Here is an 18,419-nt window from a genome sequence, read left to right as displayed (position 1 = left end):
TATAATATTATGCATGGAACAGAGGAAGTGGACAAATAAATTTTTCTTCCTCTCTCTCAAAACTAGAAGTGTCCCATGAAACTGAAGCCTGGGAAATTTAGGACCAACAAAAGGAAGTATTTTTTCATATAGTACATATTTAATCTGCAATTTTGAGTTGAAATGTTCTGCATGTCCCTATGATACAAGTGCATTATTTGAGATATTGAGAAAATGAGAACATCCAGTTTAATAAAATGCTACCAATCATTTGTAGAAGGAAAAGTGATTTTTTTCTAACACACCACTACAAAAATAATTTAAAAACCTTCAGTTCCACTGATTGCAACTGTTTCCTACTTATCAACCAACCAAAGATTGTGTTGATTAGTCTACCAAATAAAAAGCTTTCAGTCCTAATTAAATGTGTTCATGCTCAACTGCATTGTTAACGTAACATAAGAACAGTCCCGCTGGATCAGGCCCAAGGCCTATCTAGCCCAGCATCCTATTTCACACGGTGGCCTACTAAATGCCTCTGAGAAGCCCACAGGCAAGAAGATAGGGCATGCACTCTCTCCTGCTGTTACTAACTGGCATTTAGAGGCATCCTGCCTCCGAGACTCGAGGTGGCCTATAGGCACCAAACTAGGAGCCACTGATAGACCTGTTCTCAATGAATTTATCTAAGCCCCTTTCAAATCCATCCAAGCTAGTGGCCATTACCACATCCGGGGGAGAGAATGAGCCATTTTGAGGTCGAAACAGAAAAACCTCATTTCAAATTCCATTTTGGAGGCCTGTTTTTCCCTTTTTAGTTTGTTTTTTTGGCATTGGCTTCAAATTGCCTTGCAATCTCTTTGCTTCTTGGTTGACTTGTTATCATACAAATCAAGTGTTGTAATGGGCAACAGTGTCCCCATTGGCTGTGAGGAGGGAGGGGAATGCAAAAAGAGAATTTCAAATTCAAAATGTATTCAAAGGGACTGGGAGGCAGGGAGTTCTTAAACTGTGCCTCTCTTGAGGAGGCTATATTGGTAGGAGGAGGAAGGCATCAAGGCAAGTTTGATTTTGTGGTTTTCTCAGCACTGAGTATAATATGCTGTGCTATTGCTGCTATAACTATCTGGTTTTGCTGGATCTCAGATTGACAAAGGCAGAACTTGGGAGCCTGCTTTCCTTGAGTTGTGGTTTGATTTGTGAGAGAATGTTGTGGCGAGAAATGGAGAAGGGCAGCTGTGTGTGTGATGATATTTTTTGGTGATTGCTGTGATGAGCTCTATGTCTGGCCTTGAGACTAACTCATGCTTCACTCACTGCTCTGCAATCTGCATCACAAGGTGTACTCAGTCAAGTTGCTCTAGTTGAGCAATGGCTATGCTGGCTGCTAAGGGTGCTGCTGTGGCAGCTGTTGCAATGCTAGGAAGTAACATAAGGAGTCATTGTGTGTGAGAGAGCAGCTTGTGCCAGTGTTGTTACTGCAGCGCAGGGACTGTGGCTGGCAATGGATTCTGTGTCAGTTGGGAGGGACAGATTCTTTTACTTTGTGATTCTGTGTGCTAAGTGTGTGTGTGCGTGCATGCATGCATGCATGCATGCACGCACGCACACTCTGTGAGTGCAGCTTGTTCTGGCCCTAGGAAACAATGGGGAAACTCGAAATGCCCCTTTGTTTCCCATGGGTGGCTCCTAGGGACACCAGAGTGAGTTGTGTGGTAGGGCTACCTATCTCCCAACCCACAAAAAAAATGGTCAAGTGGGCAATTTTAAGGTACAACAACAACAAAAATTAGGATCCTATGGGGCTTTTGGGGAAAGGTTAAAAATTTGTTAAATTTCCCACTTGCCCATTTCTTTTGTAGATTGGATGGTAGGTAGCACCCATCCTGCTCTACCACACACATGCTTTGGTGTCGCTTGGAGCTACCCATGGGGAACAATGGGGTGTTTCAAGTTCCCTCAGTTTTTCTTTATGGCCAAAATGTTTTAAGTGGTTTCAGCGAAACAGCCAATTCAACTGCTTTTTTTAAAAAAATGAAATGTTTTGACTTTGTGTTTTGTTTCAAGCTCGAAAGAACATAACATCTGTTTCATGCACATCTCTATTATATTGAGACTTTGGGACTGTAAAAACATTTAATCTGTGTTCTATCAAATTTAAGTTTGTAATCAACTGACAGCTCTAAATGTAACAATCTATGCAGTTTACTTTGAACAAAACTTGCTGGTGGATTTGTTGTGTTAATCCTTAATATATTGTATGTGGGTATGTTTTCCTAAGTGTGGTGTTGTGAAGGTGTGGGACAATGTGCGACTCCCATTATTTCAAAACATATAAGCAAAATAAGTCCAGTGCACAGGATTGGTAGCCAAAATTTAAAGCAGGATTTAACCTGCTCTAATTGGATGCTTTGTTTCTTTAGACACTGTAGCTCTGTATATGACATACACCTAAAATCTAGGCAAGAAATGGCCTGTATTGTCAGGTGAGATAGATAGCTTTCTAAGTCTTTTCTAAATCTTCTTAAAGATTTATACAGCATTTTTGTGAATGTGGTTCAGAAGTCACATACTTGTAATTTCTCTGTTAGAACCAACCAAAATGCCACTAAATATTGAGTACCTCACTTTCAAGTTCTCAAGAACCCTTCATCAAGCTGAATGGTAAGAGAAGCAAAAGACGGGAGCATGATGAAATGGCCCCAACATATCTGCTTTTTAAAAAGCCCTTAAATTAGGATTCAGACATGTGCTAGACATGATCTTCACCTGTGTTTAGAAAATACAAAAAATCCAGCAGTTCTGTCCTGATTCTCCAGTGCTCATTAAAACACACACCCTCTGTATGGCAGAGAACAGAAACATTGGTGTTTGACAAATTATTCCATATAAGCCCTCATACACAAACCTTCTGCTCTTTGGATCCCAGTTGCTTTGTGGAAATCAGTGTTTTCAGAGATGCTGTGAAGAACTTGTCCGATGTAGCTGTCCCTTTCATGGTAACAAACTGCCTGAATAAAATATCTGTAGGACCCTGTCTGTTTGCTCTTTCTTGGTTCTGCCTATTCTCAAATACCAAGTGACTGGTTTACCGTGACCTTGTAGCATACAGTTTTCAACTATATATAACACACCTTTCCTAGGGTACTGGTAGCTCACAGAAATAATTGTAAATTTGGATGTTTAAATTTAAATCAGATTGTTAAATTTTCTTAAAATGATGTATAATGAGCCTAGGTCAAAAATATTATCATGAATAGTAATCATAACTTCTAATTATATTCTTTCTAGTAGGTGAGGCCCATTGTTGTCTGGGTAAAGTCATCTTGCATAGATTACACTAATAGGAAAGTTCAAGAAAATAAATCTCTGTAATAGAAATTTTTATTAATGGGCTTGCAAAAGAGAAGTAAAATAAGTTTGATATTTGTAGGGTTTCAACTTGAAATGTGTTTCATTTTATTGTATAATGACCATATATAGTAAATTTGAATTATAGTACATTTGAAACAGAAAGATCATCTGCTTTTCTTGGGCATCATGTTGCTTTGGAATTATTGAACTGATTATTGAGTGTTAAAAATCTAAGAACAATAATGGTTCAACTATTCAACTTCCATTCAAAATTTCTTTCCCCCCCCCATCCCATTATTTAAAGATATTCTTAAGCATAATTGGATGTAAAAACTGATGTATTCAGCTACTTTGAGAGGCAGGAGTATTCATGTAAAATTTTGCATCTGTAAGTAATCGGGAAGTATGATATTCAGAATTTCTTCAAAAAACTATTTAAATTTTCCCAAAGTATATTGTGGTGTAAAAAGTAGTACACTCAGCTAATTTCAGTGGCAGGTTTGTGCATGCAAAACTTGGTATATAGGTCATTGGGGAGGTATGACTATTTCGCACAAATTCTTCAAAATACAGTATATAATAATAAACATACTTGTTAACAGCAGTATATGGAGATGAGAAATAACAGACCTGATCAGTCCTGTTCTGCAGGTAGTATACATGAGCATGTACACCGTCAAGCCCTTACCCTCCCCTCAAAAGCACAAAGACAAAGAGGGTCAATGAACAGAGGATTTGAGGATGTGGAATAGATCTGAGTGAAGAGGAGTCTTGATATAAATACAAGAGACAAGTGAGAGGAAAAGAAAGTGAAACAAAACCTTTCATGAAGTCCTGAGGAGGCTTATTTTGAGTGTCAATTTCAGGTCTAAGGGTGGCCAGTTCAAGAAATATGTTTGAAGTTTCAAAGGAAGTCACACCAGTGAGTTGGTGGAAGTCACTGAAGTGGTAATCCAGCTATTAACGGCAATAGCCTCTTCTGCAGGTGTAGAGAGAGGCTTTTTTCTTTCATTGGACTAAAGTTTTTCATGTTGACTTGGCTGAAATGGCCTATTTAATCTTAAGAAAAACTTTAAATCTATAACTAAAATAGTAATTTAAGAATACATCATCTTGTTTTGTCAAAAATAAATGAATTGTTGGTTGTTGAAGAAAACTAATCTGAATGAACAAGCTTAATAGTACCAGGGTGGATTTGATTTAAATCAAACTGATTTAAATCACGATTTAAATCATGATTTAAATCACGATTTAAATCATGATTTAAATCACTAGCAGGGTGGATAAAAATAAAAAAAATCTGATTTAAATCAAAAAAATCCAATTTAAATTTAAAAAATCCGATTTTTTTGATTTAAATCAGATTTTTTTATTTTTATTCACCCTGCTAGTGATTTAAATCGTGATTTAAATCAAATCCACCCTGAATAGTACAGTTTAAAAGCCTGTGTGGTGGCTGAGGTTCTGCTAGCATGTCATGACAAAAATTCCTCCAACACCTGTGTTTAATTGAACTAGAGGTGGTTCACCTCCTAATGACTTGAAAAACAAGTATCTTTTTGGTACTAAATAAAATGGCCAAATCATCCCAATTTTTGATGGAATTAATCTGGGAAAAGGTTCAGAATAAATTAATTTATAGTGTGTATCTACTTTCTAAAAATGAAAGCTACATCTGTCTTAGTGATTAATACTATTTTTCCTTTATTCCAATGCAGATTAAAAAAATTGAAGCAGGGCAACATAAACTTCAGTGTACTTCATGTTCAGATGCTTGACAAATGTGTTATCATATAGCAACAGTTTAGTCATTTACTATAAAATAAAGCCAATTGTTCTTCGAACTGTGCCTCATGTGTAAAACAAAACATGGTATATCTTGGGTATCTAAACTTAAATAATTGATGAGTTTTTAAATGAACATTTCTTCTCTGGTAGCATCCTCTAAAGATGGCCCACAGCATATGCAAAATCACAATTTCTGTTGCTTTCTTTTCTCTTTAGCTGCTTTTCTAACGCAGACCGTGTGTCTTGATGACACAACAGTAAAATTTGAAATTTGGGATACAGCCGGTCAAGAGCGATATCACAGTTTGGCACCAATGTACTACAGAGGTGCACAGGCAGCTATAGTTGTATATGATATTACCAATGAGGTAAGTAAAGTTAGTATGGGTTCTAGATGCAGCACTTTAGTGCTACCACTTGGTTACTATTTTTATAAGTTGCTTATTTGCCCTTAATGTATCTTGGTATTGAGGAAGCATTTTTGCCTGGTTGCTGGTTTTTATGGCAGTTCAAATTAAAACTAGCTTGCATCTTTTCAGACTAAATGTATGCTTGCTTAAATGACACAGCCCCTCTCTTCCACTGGCTGCCCAGTTCCAAGCTAGATATAAGTGAAGGACCTCAAGGAAAATATGGCAGGCTACTGCAATGAATTTATGGGGTATATGATGCCCACAATTTTTCTGGCATATAAAGCTGAAGTAGCCTTTCAGTTATAAAACTAGTTTACAAATACAGTGAATACTTATATACCGCTTTTCAACAAAAGTTCCTAAAGTGGTTTACATAGACATGAATAAAATGGCTCCCTGTCCCCAAAGGACTCACACTCTAGAAATAAACATAAGGTAAACACCAGCAACAGCCACTGGAGGTATGCGGTGCTGTGGATGGATAGGGAAAATTGCTCTCACCCTGCTAAATAAAGAGAATCACCATTTTTAAAAGGTGCCTCTTTGTTCAGTCAGCAGGGATTAGGGTTTTGACTACTGTTTCTTCCATTTGTCTCCCAGTCCTGTGTCTGACAGGGTGTTTAACTCATTAGCCCATGGCCCCTTAACATCTGTCAGTGATTGCAAACACATTCAGAAATCTGTAAACCTAGCATTCTTTCCCCACTTGCAAAGTAACTTGGACTGGAATTCAAAGAGCTACTTGAGCCACAAGTAGTGACATGAACATTTTCAGTGGGAATTTTGTCTTTTTATTTCAAAAGAAGACTTCTTCACGCCATATAGCATGCTAGGTCTTCAGATCTCAGCTTTTGTTAATGGCTGAAATATGATTTCTTTAGACCAGTGCCAGACAAACATTTGGAAAAGCAACTTGGGGATGTTATTGTAGTGGTTAGAGTGCTGGACTAGGACCGGGGAGACCGGAGTTCAAATCCCCATTCAGCCATGATAATAGCTGGGCGACTCTGGGCCAGTCACATCTCTCTCAGCCTAACCTATATCACAGGGTTGTTGTGAAAGAGAAACTTAAGTATGTAGTACACCGCTCTGGGCTCCTTGGAGGAAGAGTGGGATATAAATGTAATAATAATAATAATAATAATTTTAGAGTCCTACAGAAGAGTGTCTTGAAAGGTCTTTGCCACCTATGGGTGATTAATGAACAGAATAATACTGGTTTAATTACCTAAACGTAGAGTGGTTTGTGAATATTCCCCTACTCCTCCTTTGAGTGGGGAAATTTTATGGATAGGGCCTGACTACCTGTTCATATCTGTTCATATGGAGGTGCTGCCTTTGTGACTGGATATTTTGGTGATGAAAGGATTAAGTTCTTATTGCTTCTGCTGTTTCAGTGACCTCCTGGTGATTATATGAATTGGAGCAAAATCAGCCTTTGTGTGGTGGTGCAGAGATACTTGCAAATCATTAATAAGGCAAAGCCTTTCTACTTTATCTTCAAATTAAGGTCATGGCCCAATTGTAGCTGACTAATGTTCGCTGCTTGGACTAGTGCCCTTTTATATAGATAGGGATTTTGCATCTGTCAACCATAAAGGTCAAATTTGGGTACTGTATTTTGGGTATAGATGTCACAACAAAGTTATAAGCAGTATCTTAAGCAGTTATATTGTGGTGTGATATATTTAAGTTGGTACTTTATTCTTTGCAGGGTTCTGAACCTTAGCACAGTTTTGTTTTTACTATCTTTTTGAAGTAGCTGACACACAAGACTGCATAGTAAATATATTGCAGCATAAATATCTGCAATATTTATTTAATAATTCTAAGTAAACTTTCATTAATGTAAAAATGATTTTGTTCTTTAAAAATGTACAGTATTTACAGTTTAAGAGTTTGAAATGTTTAACACTGACTGGGGTGATGAGTTGGAATGTAATTACAGCCACAGTAATTACAGCTTTATTTTGTTTTTAAATGATAAACAGGAATCCTTTGCACGAGCGAAAAATTGGGTAAAAGAACTCCAGAGGCAAGCAAGTCCTAACATTGTAATAGCTTTAGCAGGAAATAAAGCAGATTTAGCTAACAAAAGGGCTGTAGATTTTCAGGTGAGTTTTTTGCCTCTTGAACCTTTCCTTTCCTTTATTTGATCAGAAATCTAGCTTTGCTTGAATATGATACAGAAATTACAGTTCCCTCAGTCATTTAAAGTGGTATATAAAATCTGTTTAATATTTATAATCACTGTAGTCTGACAGAAACTAGTCTGATCTTATATTGGGACTAGTGTTGTGCCTACTTAAAAAAAAAGCACACACAAAACAAAATATCAAAATAAAACGTATGAATAAAAGTGGTTGGAAAGATCTGCATGTCTATTTGAGCTGGAACAGACAATTTGGTCATCCTCTCGAAGCACTTTCACATGTGCTGCAGATGCCTTTGTGGTCAGTCTCAGCTTTCAGGTGCAGTTCAGAAGAACTCCCTTCTCTTGTATATGATGAAATTGCTACATATTCTAAAGGAAGGATCAAAATGATGTAGTGTTCTTCATGGACACTGCTAGAATGGATGACAGTAAATAAGTTACCTGCCTCTGTTATGTAACATGGTAATATCATTGTGGAGTATTAAACCAGTGTGAGTCAGTGGATAGAAGCTGGGCTTGGGTCAAAAAAACATGGATTCAAATTTCTACTTGATCATAATTCACACTGTGTGACCTGGGGCCACTTGCTATCTCCCAGGCTCACCTACTTCACAGGATTATTGTGAGGATGAAATAGAAGAAACTCCATGTATGCGTCCTTTAAATATGATTTAGTAGAATGAGTAAGTAGGGTAGGAATGACACCAGGATTTTCAGACCCCTGATAGTGCAGCCACTTCCATGCATGTGCACACACAAAAAACTACTTTAGTTAATGAAGGGGTCCTCTAAAACTGCACTTGATGCAACATGAGGGACTTCAGTTGAAAGTGAAAATCTGGACGCTACACACTGAAGTACTTTTTCATATGCACAAACGGTCTTGGATCCTGGCCACCATGTTTATCTTGCTCTTCAAGTCTTTGTACATGGAAAATGGGAAGGGAGGGGCAGGCAGGACGGGGCAAGAAGGAATATCGAGTAAGTAGTAACTTGATTTCATTACATGACCGGGAAAAGGAAGATTGAGAGATGCAGATGCAGCTAGTTTCCTGCCCCACCCCCAGCTCAACACTGACACATAATTTTATTTTATATTTGAGAAACTAAAGGTGTACTACTTCGATGTGGTCTCCATCTTCTACACGAATGGGCTATGCGCCTGCGCAGAGACCTTGTCGGAATCTAACAAGCTTGATTTCTCCTGCTTTGGGCGGGAATCCCACCCCAGCCGCTATATGCGGCTGCACCACTTTTTATCCCCTCAGTCTTTCTTCGTCCACACTTCAGTGAACATCGTGGTGTCTTCAGCTTGGCAACAAGTAGGATCAGAAACATCCCTTCTTGTTTTTTTCCTTGCTTTCCTTCCTAACTTCTTAATTTTCTTTCTTTGATTTTCGTGCAGTTGCGTTTTTTCTTTGGTGTTTTTATTGATTGGTTTTTCCTTTTTCAAAGCTCCAGTCCCAGCTGGGCCTTTGATGTGTATTTCGGGCACAAAGAACTTTAAGAAGTGTGTCTGCTGCGGATCGAAGATCCCTTCCCCCAATACACATGCTGGTGCCTCTTATGCTTGGGGGAATCCCACATTGTTGAGAAGTGTATGCACTGTCAAAAGTTTACAAAACAGGCTTGCAGAAATAGGGCTTCTCGCTTGCACGCAGCCCTGTGGGATTTGGCTCTCTGTTCGTCGGAAACCTTGTCTTTAAAACGGTAATTGAAAATGGCTGTATCAATACGTCGGACAAAGCGGCATTGGCCGCTCTGAAGACTGAAAACCAGATACCGATATCGACACCATCAAATGCTCGACCTTTGGTGGATTCGGGTGGAAAAACACTCTCGGAGGAGATCCCTTCATATCAACCTCCAGCGGCACCAAAGACCTCCCCGAATTTGTCAGGATCGGCTTCAAAAATTAGAAGCTAAAATTACAGAGAAACCTGCCGGCTGGTCAACATCTTCCCCCAATCTCCCAAATGAAGAAGGCGGAAGACGTCCTGATATCAGGAGGTCCAGCGTCTAAGAAACCCAAGACGGCCTCAGATCATCCAGCACAAAAGTAATCTGTATCGACGCACCCAGATTCCCCTGTTGTGTCAGAGTCATTTGACGTGTGCAATGAACGGACGCGGTCCAGCAGAGATTCAGTTGTGATGGATCAGCCTGTGTATGCTTCGTCCAGAGAAGAAGCCTACACTCCACCTAAACCTGCGGAAGATGCTTCGTGGTTGCTTAGGAGAAGATCATCCCATCGACGGCATCGAGAAGATCGCCCCTCGTCTTACTGACAGGATCGTCACTGGGGCAATCAAAATCGATATTGGGCGCTTCAGTATTGCTCCCCCCTGTTGGAAGCTGAGTCTTCTTATGGTGCTAGGTGCCCTGATGCTGGTTTATATTATCAGTACCAGCCAGACTATAGGTCGGACTACTTGTACTATGCCCACCCTCGTTATGGGTCCCACTTCCCAGAAGACCCTGTGTATGGACAGCCTGCGAAAATGAGAGCTTGGCGCGACCCCCCCCCCCCCGCATTCTGAAGGGTGACCACGTTCCCACTCGCCCATCGTTCTCCATGGGATTGAGCTGACAGAGGTGAACCGATTCCATCAGTACCAGTGTCCCATCAAGATCCCATACCAACTCAAGGGTTGCCAGTGGACCTCACAGCTTAGGTACCGGACAGCTCCGGAACCATGCCAGGCTCCCCTTTGGGTTTGATACTCTCAACACAAGACCCGCCAGTCTCTGTAGACCCTGCTTATGAGAGCGATGGTAGCTCTCCTGACTCTGAGGTTGTATCCATGGAGTCATCCCCACTTGATATCCATTCTGACTCCAAGCCTGTTTCCCCATCTGAGGACCTCAAACTGTACACGGCCTATATGGTCCGTATGGCCTCTGCCTTGGGGGTGAACTTGGGTAACGAGCAAAAAGGTGAGCTAGACCCCTTATTCAGCTTGATTGATTCAGAGGCTAAGGTACCAGCTGCCTTGCCCTTAAATTTGGCCTTGCTAAAGGTGGTGAAAGCCCTCTGGAAAATACCTAATACGCTCTCCCAGCCGAACAGGTGCCTGGAGAACTTCTATAGAGTACAGTTTCAAGATGACACAACCTTCTTAAAGAATCAGCCCACTCCAAATTCAGTCGTTGTGGAGGCATCCCTACAGAGGTCCAGGGGCTATAGTCGGTCAACACCAAGCGATAAGGAGGGCAAAAAGTTGGACTCCTTCGGGAAATGGCTTTATTCAGTTGCAGCCCTACACGTTTGTGTGGCTTATTATCAGGCCTATAACGCCTTGGTTTCCAACCCTGACATGCCTGGCACTGGCCTGCAAATATCTACCTGTTCTGCCGAACCTGTTGTCTAAGGAACAGAGACGGGTGCGCTACACCCAAATGTTTAGTCCCTCCACTTGACTGCATGGCGGGTCCTGCCAACTTCCCCTTGAGACTGAAAGAGGTGTTGGTGGCTGCTGGGAAGCAATCCACAAGGACATCGTATAACCACAAGTGAACTCTTTTCATGTCCTTTGCCTCCCTGAATGGGTTTGATGCATGTAATCCATCTGTACACTACATTTGTAATTATCTATTGTCTCTTAAGGAGTCTGGGTTGAAATCTGTATCCCTTTAAGGTATATTTGGCTGCCATTGTGGCACATTCTCCCTCTGACTAGCCTTCTTGGTTTAAAAATCCAGTGGTTAAAAGTTTCCGGAAGGGTCTGACACACTTGTTTCCAGACGATCCGGTCATGTCACCAGCCTGGGACCTGTCCGTGGATTTAGCTGGTCTTCTGCGGCTGCCTTTTGAGCCTTTGCTTTCTATTGACCCTCGTCTCTTGACCTGGAAGGTTGAGTTTTTGGTGGCTGTTACCTCCACCAGGAGGGTAAGTGAGTTGAGAACCTTGCAGGCTGACCAACCATACCTGCAGTTCCATAAAGACAAGATCGTACTCAGGATGGATGTCAAATTCCTACCAAAGGTGGTGTCTGTTTCACCGCTCATCCTCACTCACTACAAATCTTTCATTGGATGCAGAGAAAAAGTTACACCGTTTAGATGTTTGAAGGGCCTTGTCCTTCTACATGCAGAGATCTGCTGAGTGGAAGAAGTCCCCCTCCTTGTTCTATACGATGGAGCCACATAAAGGTCTCCAAGTCTTGGCCCAGTTCATGTCCAGATGGATAGTCTCCACTGTCGAACTTTCTCAGTTGGCCCATAAGCAGTTGCCTGCTCCTGTGAAGGCACACTCTGTCAGATCTGTGGTGGCCTCTGTGGCCTTTGATTGTGTGGTCCGGTTGGACACTATATTGACATATATTGACTATATTGGCAGCTACTTGGGCTTCACCCCATTCATTCATTCAGCATTATGCTATTGATGTTAGAGTATGTAATGATGCTGTGTTTGGTAGGAGTGTCCTGCAATCTATTTTCAGTTGAATCTGCTTGTCCTGAAATAAACTCTTTCTGGCTGTTTACATGTTGCCTCTGTTTCTTCCCTTCTCCTCGAGTGCTTGCTTGTTATGCGCCCATATGTGTAGAAGACAGAGACCACGTTGAAGAACTACGGGTTACTCACCTGTAAAGTTGGTTCTTCTAGTGGTCATCTGTACTACAGGTGAAACTCGGAAAATTAGAATATCGTGCAAAAGTCCATTCATTTCAGTAATGCAAATTCAAAGGTGAAACTGATATATGAGACAGACGCATTACATGCAAAGCGAGATAAGTCAAGCCTTAATTTGTTACAATTGTGATGATCATGGCATACAGCTCATGAAAACCCCAAATCCACAATCTCAGAAAATTAGAATATTACATGGAACCAAGAAGACAAGGATTGAAGAATAGAACAATATCGGACCTCTGAAAAGTATACAGTGTACTGTGCTTGATTGGCCAGCAAACTCGCCTGACCTGACCCCATAGAGAATCTATGGGGCATTGCCAAGAGAAGGATGAGAGACATGAGCAAACAATGCAGAATTGCTGAAGGCCGCTATTGAAGCATTCTGGTCTTCCATAATACCTCATCAGTGCCACAGGCTGATAGCATCCATGCCACGCCGCATTGAGGCAGTAATTGCTGCAAAAGGGGCCCAAACCAAGTACTGAATACATATGCATGCTTATACTTTTCAGAGGTCCGAGTTTCACCTGTACACTTCCTCCCTGCAGGGTTTGCTGAAGCTGGACTCTGTGACTGAGGGGATGAGGAGTGGAACAATGGAATATAGTGGCTGGGGGGCAGGGTTCCCACCCAAAGCAGGAGAAATTGAGCTTGTTCGATTCCAACGAGGTCTCTGCACAAGCGCATAGCCCATATGTTTAGAAGTACAGATGTCCACTAGAAGAACCATCATTACAGGTGATTAACCTGTAGTTATTCCCATTTTTAGCCTACTTTCCAGTAGGCTTATGAGATCACCTGACAATCTATATGTGTCCTCCCTACCCACCCATCAACTTCACAATGCCTAGACCATTATGAACCAAATCGGGTACAGTTGTAGGAACACATAGGGATACCTCAACAGCATAGTTTGTGATGACGTCGTCCATCCTGATCTAAGATAGCGGATGTGCAAACCTTGGAGGCACAAATGGACTAATTTGTGAACTGCTTAACTAATTTGAACCAAATTGGGTACAGCTGCTGTGAGTGACACACAGGGACACTTCAATGACATAATTTGTGATGTCATCCATCCCGATCCAAGATGGTGGACGTGTAAATTTTGGAGGTGCAAGTAGGCTAACTTGTGAACAGCTTCACTGATTTGAACCAAATTGGCAACAGCTGAATCGACTCATAGGAATGCCCCAGTGGTGTAGTTTGTGATGTCACCCACCGTGATCCAAGATGGCGGATACACAAACTTTTGAGGTGCAAGTGCACTAACTTGAGGACTGTCTAACCAATTTGAACCAAATGTGGAACAGTGGTAGTGAGTGACACACAGGGATACCCCAGTGGTGCAGTTTGTAATGATGACATCCACCCCGATCAAAGATGGCAGACACATGAACATTTGAGGCACAAGAGATCTAACTTGTGGGCCTCGATTTGCACAAAATTTAGTCCAGATGTAGAGACAGTGAAAGAAAAATTGGCTGATTAGTTCTTACTAGAACAACTTGTTATTTGCTGCAGTTGCCACATTGTCTTCCACAAGTCATCCTTACTAAGCCAGAACACTGGATTTTGTAATATTTTTGCTTCAGTTTGTGCATGTCATTGAAACCACAAGGAGACTAGCCTTTTTTAGGATAATCAAGTTAGGTGTGTTAAATTCTGCCTTTCAAACAGCAGTCTTCTCAGCTAGCAGTACTAAAGTGCTACATAATCCAAGAGTACATGAAGAGCAATTATACTGGTGTGCTTAACTTACAGGAAGCTCAGTCTTATGCGGATGACAACAGTTTATTGTTCATGGAGACGTCTGCTAAAACATCAATGAATGTAAATGAAATATTCATGGCAATTGGTGAGTAAACCCTTCAGTATAGCCTACATTAAAAAATAAAAATAAACCATGTTTGTAAGTAGTACTTAGTGTGAGAGATACTTCATAGATTAACCAAACACACTATCTAAAATCAGTGGTAAGTGGATCAATTGCTCTTGAGCCTCAGTTTCTGTTTGGTTAGTAAACTTGCTAATAGATATTGTTCGAGCGTCTAGAATGATTTGACAATACAGTATTGAGCAGTATTATAATTGCATTGCCCAGGTATGTACAAACTGATAAGCTACTTGTTTAAAGTTAGTGCTAGATGGTGCAGAATACTAAAAAATTATTATTAATGTAGGTTAATAAATGTTAAAAGGACTTGGAGGTACTGCTTAGTTTGGGACTTAGTTAGTCCCAACTTCTTCTGCTGTCAGAAAGGAGTATGTGGTCCACTTACCACAATGAAACTCCAGCATACCTACTTGAGACATATTATAAATGAGTCTGTTGCTGTGTTTATTACGTTTGTCAGTCACCCTGGGAACATTTTTTTAACCTAAAGTACTATGGCCACCTAATGATGCAGCAGGGAAATGATTTAATTAGCAAGCCAAAGATTGCCGGTTTGAATCCCTACTAGTATATTGCCCAGACTATGGGAAACACCTATATCAAACAGCAATATAGGAAGATGCTGAAAGGCATCATCTTATACTGCGCGGGAGTCGGCAATGGTAAATCCCTCCTGTATCCTACTGTGGTCTCCAGGAGTCGACATCAGCTCGACAGCACACTTTAGCTTTACAGGGTAAAAATATAAATACATAAATGGTCTCTATGAATATCTTACTAAACCATGGCTTTAGTCCAAAGCTCCTTTGCATGACCATTGTGCCACTGAATGAATGAGAGGTCACCAGTTTGTCCACACACCCCATTTCAGCCACCCAAGCTGAACTACACACAGTTCTTATGAGTGGCTTTTTGTGAGCCACGAGCCAACTGCAAGGGGAAATGTTTGGTTGATTGTGACTATTAAGTCACAACTAGCTCACTCCTTTTTTAAAAAAAATTGATTTTATGCCATCTTCATTTTCTCTGATCCTTTCAGGTGAGCCGGTTCTAGTTAATGCAGGGCAATGAAGCCAAAGAACTTTCACAGTATTAATGAGGCATCAGTCGCTGTCCACTATGCTTGCTTTAAAATGAAATACATTGTGTCAGTCTGTTTCAATGGTTGCTCTAATTATTTTCATCTTGGTGCAGAATGAGTTTTGTTCCTGGGCGGCAGTATCAAGGCAATGTGTGTGCATGTGCATTCAAAATGGGGTCTTCCCTATTCAACCTCAGTGGGATCTAAAGTTAACTGAGGAGACATTAAAACAACTTGTGAGAGCTCACACTTGCACATGCCTTAGAGGGAACACTGGTCTGGTTGTCTCTGCTGCTCTTCCTTACTACTCTCTGACTTCCAGTTGAAAGTCAAGCTGGGGTGTACAGCGCTGGGCTTTCAGTGTGTACCTGGAAATCAGGGGAAGTACCTTCCTCAATTCTTGCACAGAGATTTAAGACAGGAAATGGAAGTCAGTAGCATAGGCTATAGATGAAAAAGCATGGAATAAAGAAACTAATGAACTCTGATTGCTGGCTAGCACTGTTTTCATTTGAATTGAATATAAATGAAGCATAAATCTACGATTTCCCTGTTAATTAAAATTTTGGTTGCCTTTCCTTCAAGGAGCTCAATGGTTTTCTTCCCATCCATCAACAACTTGTGGATGTAGGTGCCTGAATGGGGATTTGATCCCAATATCCCCAATCCTACTTCAGCATTCAAACCACTACACTGCACTTGTTACATTTTGTTCATTTTTATAAGCACTTGTCATGAGCATCTTGTTCTGCTGTCACTATGGAGACCCACACAAGTGAATGTTGGGCAAACTCCTATGGCCAGCAGAGCCAAGTTCAGTTAATACAAGGCATTCCTCTTTTTAATTGTTCTCGAGTATTGTGTGAAGACAAAAAGAATATGAAAGAGAGACTGTGAATATTTATATAATGCTTTTCAGCAAAAGTTCCCAAAGCATTTTCCATAGATAAAATAAATAAATAAAATGGCTACCCTGTCCCCAAAGGGCTCACAGTCTAAAAAAGAAACATAAGATAGACCTAAGCAACAACCACTGGAGGGATGATAGGGCCAATTGCTCTCCTCCTAAATAAAGAGAATCACCACTTTTAAAAGGTGCCTCTTTGCTCAGTCAGCAGGTGGGTGTGTGTGTGTGTGTGTGTGTGTGATTGATTGATTGATTGATTGATTGATTGATTGATTGATTGATATGAGCTCAAGGATTAGCCATAAGGAAATGTGTGCGGCTGGTTTGGGTTTGTAATGATATATTTGCCAACCTTCTCAAACGCATGGAGGAGCACTGTGGGCATACCTGTCTCTCCCAGTGCCCTGCTGTTGTCTTAACTACACAGGGGGCAGTTTGTCCTCAACAAACATAAAATACTACATAGTATTTAATACATGTCTTGCGGGTGGTTCAAATGAATAATGCACACACGCATGATTAACTGGTGAGCTGGGCAGGGAAGAGACTTTCATGTGTCTATGCTTCTCTAGACATTTGGGAAGGCAACCAGATGTATGGTCTGAACTAGCTGTGCGTCCTTGTGTATGTATGCACAGAGATCTGTTAGATATAGATGTAGTTATACAGCAAGTACTTAACACATGAAAAGATGTATGCTACCTTTTTACTACCCTTTCTTGTAGCTAAAAAGTTGCCGAAGAATGAACCACAGAATGCAGGGGCTAACTCGGTCAGAGGAAGAGGAGTAGACCTTACTGAACCAACACAACCAACTAGGAGTCAATGCTGTAGTAACTAAACCTTCAGCTGCTTTAAACTGTCTTGAATATTCTTCTGCTTCCTAACTTGTTCATAACAATGGAATTTGGAGTGTTTTAACCTGGCCCAATACAGCTTCCAAACTTGAGAAGAGACTTATGAAATAGTTGTTTCTAGTGCAGAATGGTTTTGTCCTAATTTTTAATAACATGCATGTATCACTGGCTGTAATGTTTCAGCAGACATGGGGGGGAAAGGAAGCTGAATAGACTTGCTTCAGTTGAAAGTTTATAAACTGTATCACATGTCATTAGGGATAGAGACCGAAATACTCCATGGATCTACAGCTAACCAGTTAGTTCCTCAAGCTTTGGATATCGGTTACTGTTAAAGGGTAATGAATAGAATTGGGACTCTCCATTTGTGGTATGGAAACAAAATAACTAACTATAACACCTTCTGAAGATCCTATATAAGATTATTCACAGTATTTATGCAAAATGTTGTTTATGTGGGTATCTACCATTTAAATATACATTCCACATTTTCATAATTTAACTGCAAAATACATGCAGCATTAACAATTTTATGGATCCTGTGCTTGCAGAATAATTGATTTTTTTAGTTGTTACACTATATGTAAATTTGTCAGCCCAGTTTAAAGCGATAAAATCAAGTTTGATTCAGTTTTTTCTGTTTAAACTGGCACAACCAATGAATTCAACTCTTAATGTAACAGAATTTCCTTCTTCACAAACTATTGAGACCTGTCCAACTAAAACAAAAACTAGGTGTCTGGTTTGTTTTTAATCACTGTTGACCATAACACAATTACCTTTCCCCAAAGGATTAAAAAATCAGTCAGTGCACTAACAATTATGTACATTCAACTTGATTTTAAATTGGGATATTAATGTACTGTAAATAGGGTACTGCATTGTAGTCTACATCTGTTTAATACTCTGTACTATTTAAGAGTTGCTTAAAAACATACAATATGTACAGTTACTTTAAAGAGCTAACATTTCTCTTCCCCAAATCTTGAGGGGATTAAGTTCTTCCTTCATGGCTAGAACGGTAATAAATGATGCTCCTGTATCTGTAACATAAGTACTACTGTCTGTCTGTAATGAATTCTGCAATTTTGTTTTCCAAAGTCCATTTTATTTTGATCTGTCCAGTATATTGCACTAATTCTTTAGTTATTTTCATTATATGAAATCTACCAAGTGTCAGAAAAGATGATTTAATCTATTTAAATGTTGAACTGCTAGCAGAAACTTACATGTGCAGATTGTAAATTTGCAGTAATTTGGGCTTAGCAAGGAAAATGACAGTTCACCAGTGTTTAGTTTTATATTGAGGTGCTCAGGTTTGAATAAAGTGGTATAAAACAGGAAACCATTG

The 18,419-nt window shown here is 40.2% G+C and overlaps 1 protein-coding gene across 2 annotated transcripts in view; it reads left to right on the top strand.

The window, feature by feature from the left end:
• The window catches only part of RAB5A (RAB5A, member RAS oncogene family), a 36,576-nt gene extending 18,163 nt beyond the window's left edge, over positions 1-18,413 (top strand). For both annotated transcript variants that reach the window (XM_053264141.1, XM_053264142.1), the window contains exons 3-6: positions 5,338-5,489; positions 7,526-7,648; positions 14,091-14,184; positions 16,937-18,413. In XM_053264141.1, the coding sequence (XP_053120116.1) occupies positions 5,338-5,489; positions 7,526-7,648; positions 14,091-14,184; positions 16,937-17,052 (485 nt within the window). In that variant the 3' untranslated portion in view covers positions 17,053-18,413. The remainder of the gene's footprint in view (positions 1-5,337; positions 5,490-7,525; positions 7,649-14,090; positions 14,185-16,936) is intronic.
• Positions 18,414-18,419: the final 6 nt, after the last annotated feature.

The sequence above is a fragment of the Hemicordylus capensis genome, chromosome 6, assembly GCF_027244095.1.
Source record: "Hemicordylus capensis ecotype Gifberg chromosome 6, rHemCap1.1.pri, whole genome shotgun sequence".
NCBI classification, from domain to species: domain Eukaryota; kingdom Metazoa; phylum Chordata; class Lepidosauria; order Squamata; family Cordylidae; genus Hemicordylus; species Hemicordylus capensis.
The sequence above is the reverse complement of the archived record's forward strand: the minus strand, read 5'-3'. Positions and strand labels throughout refer to the sequence as shown.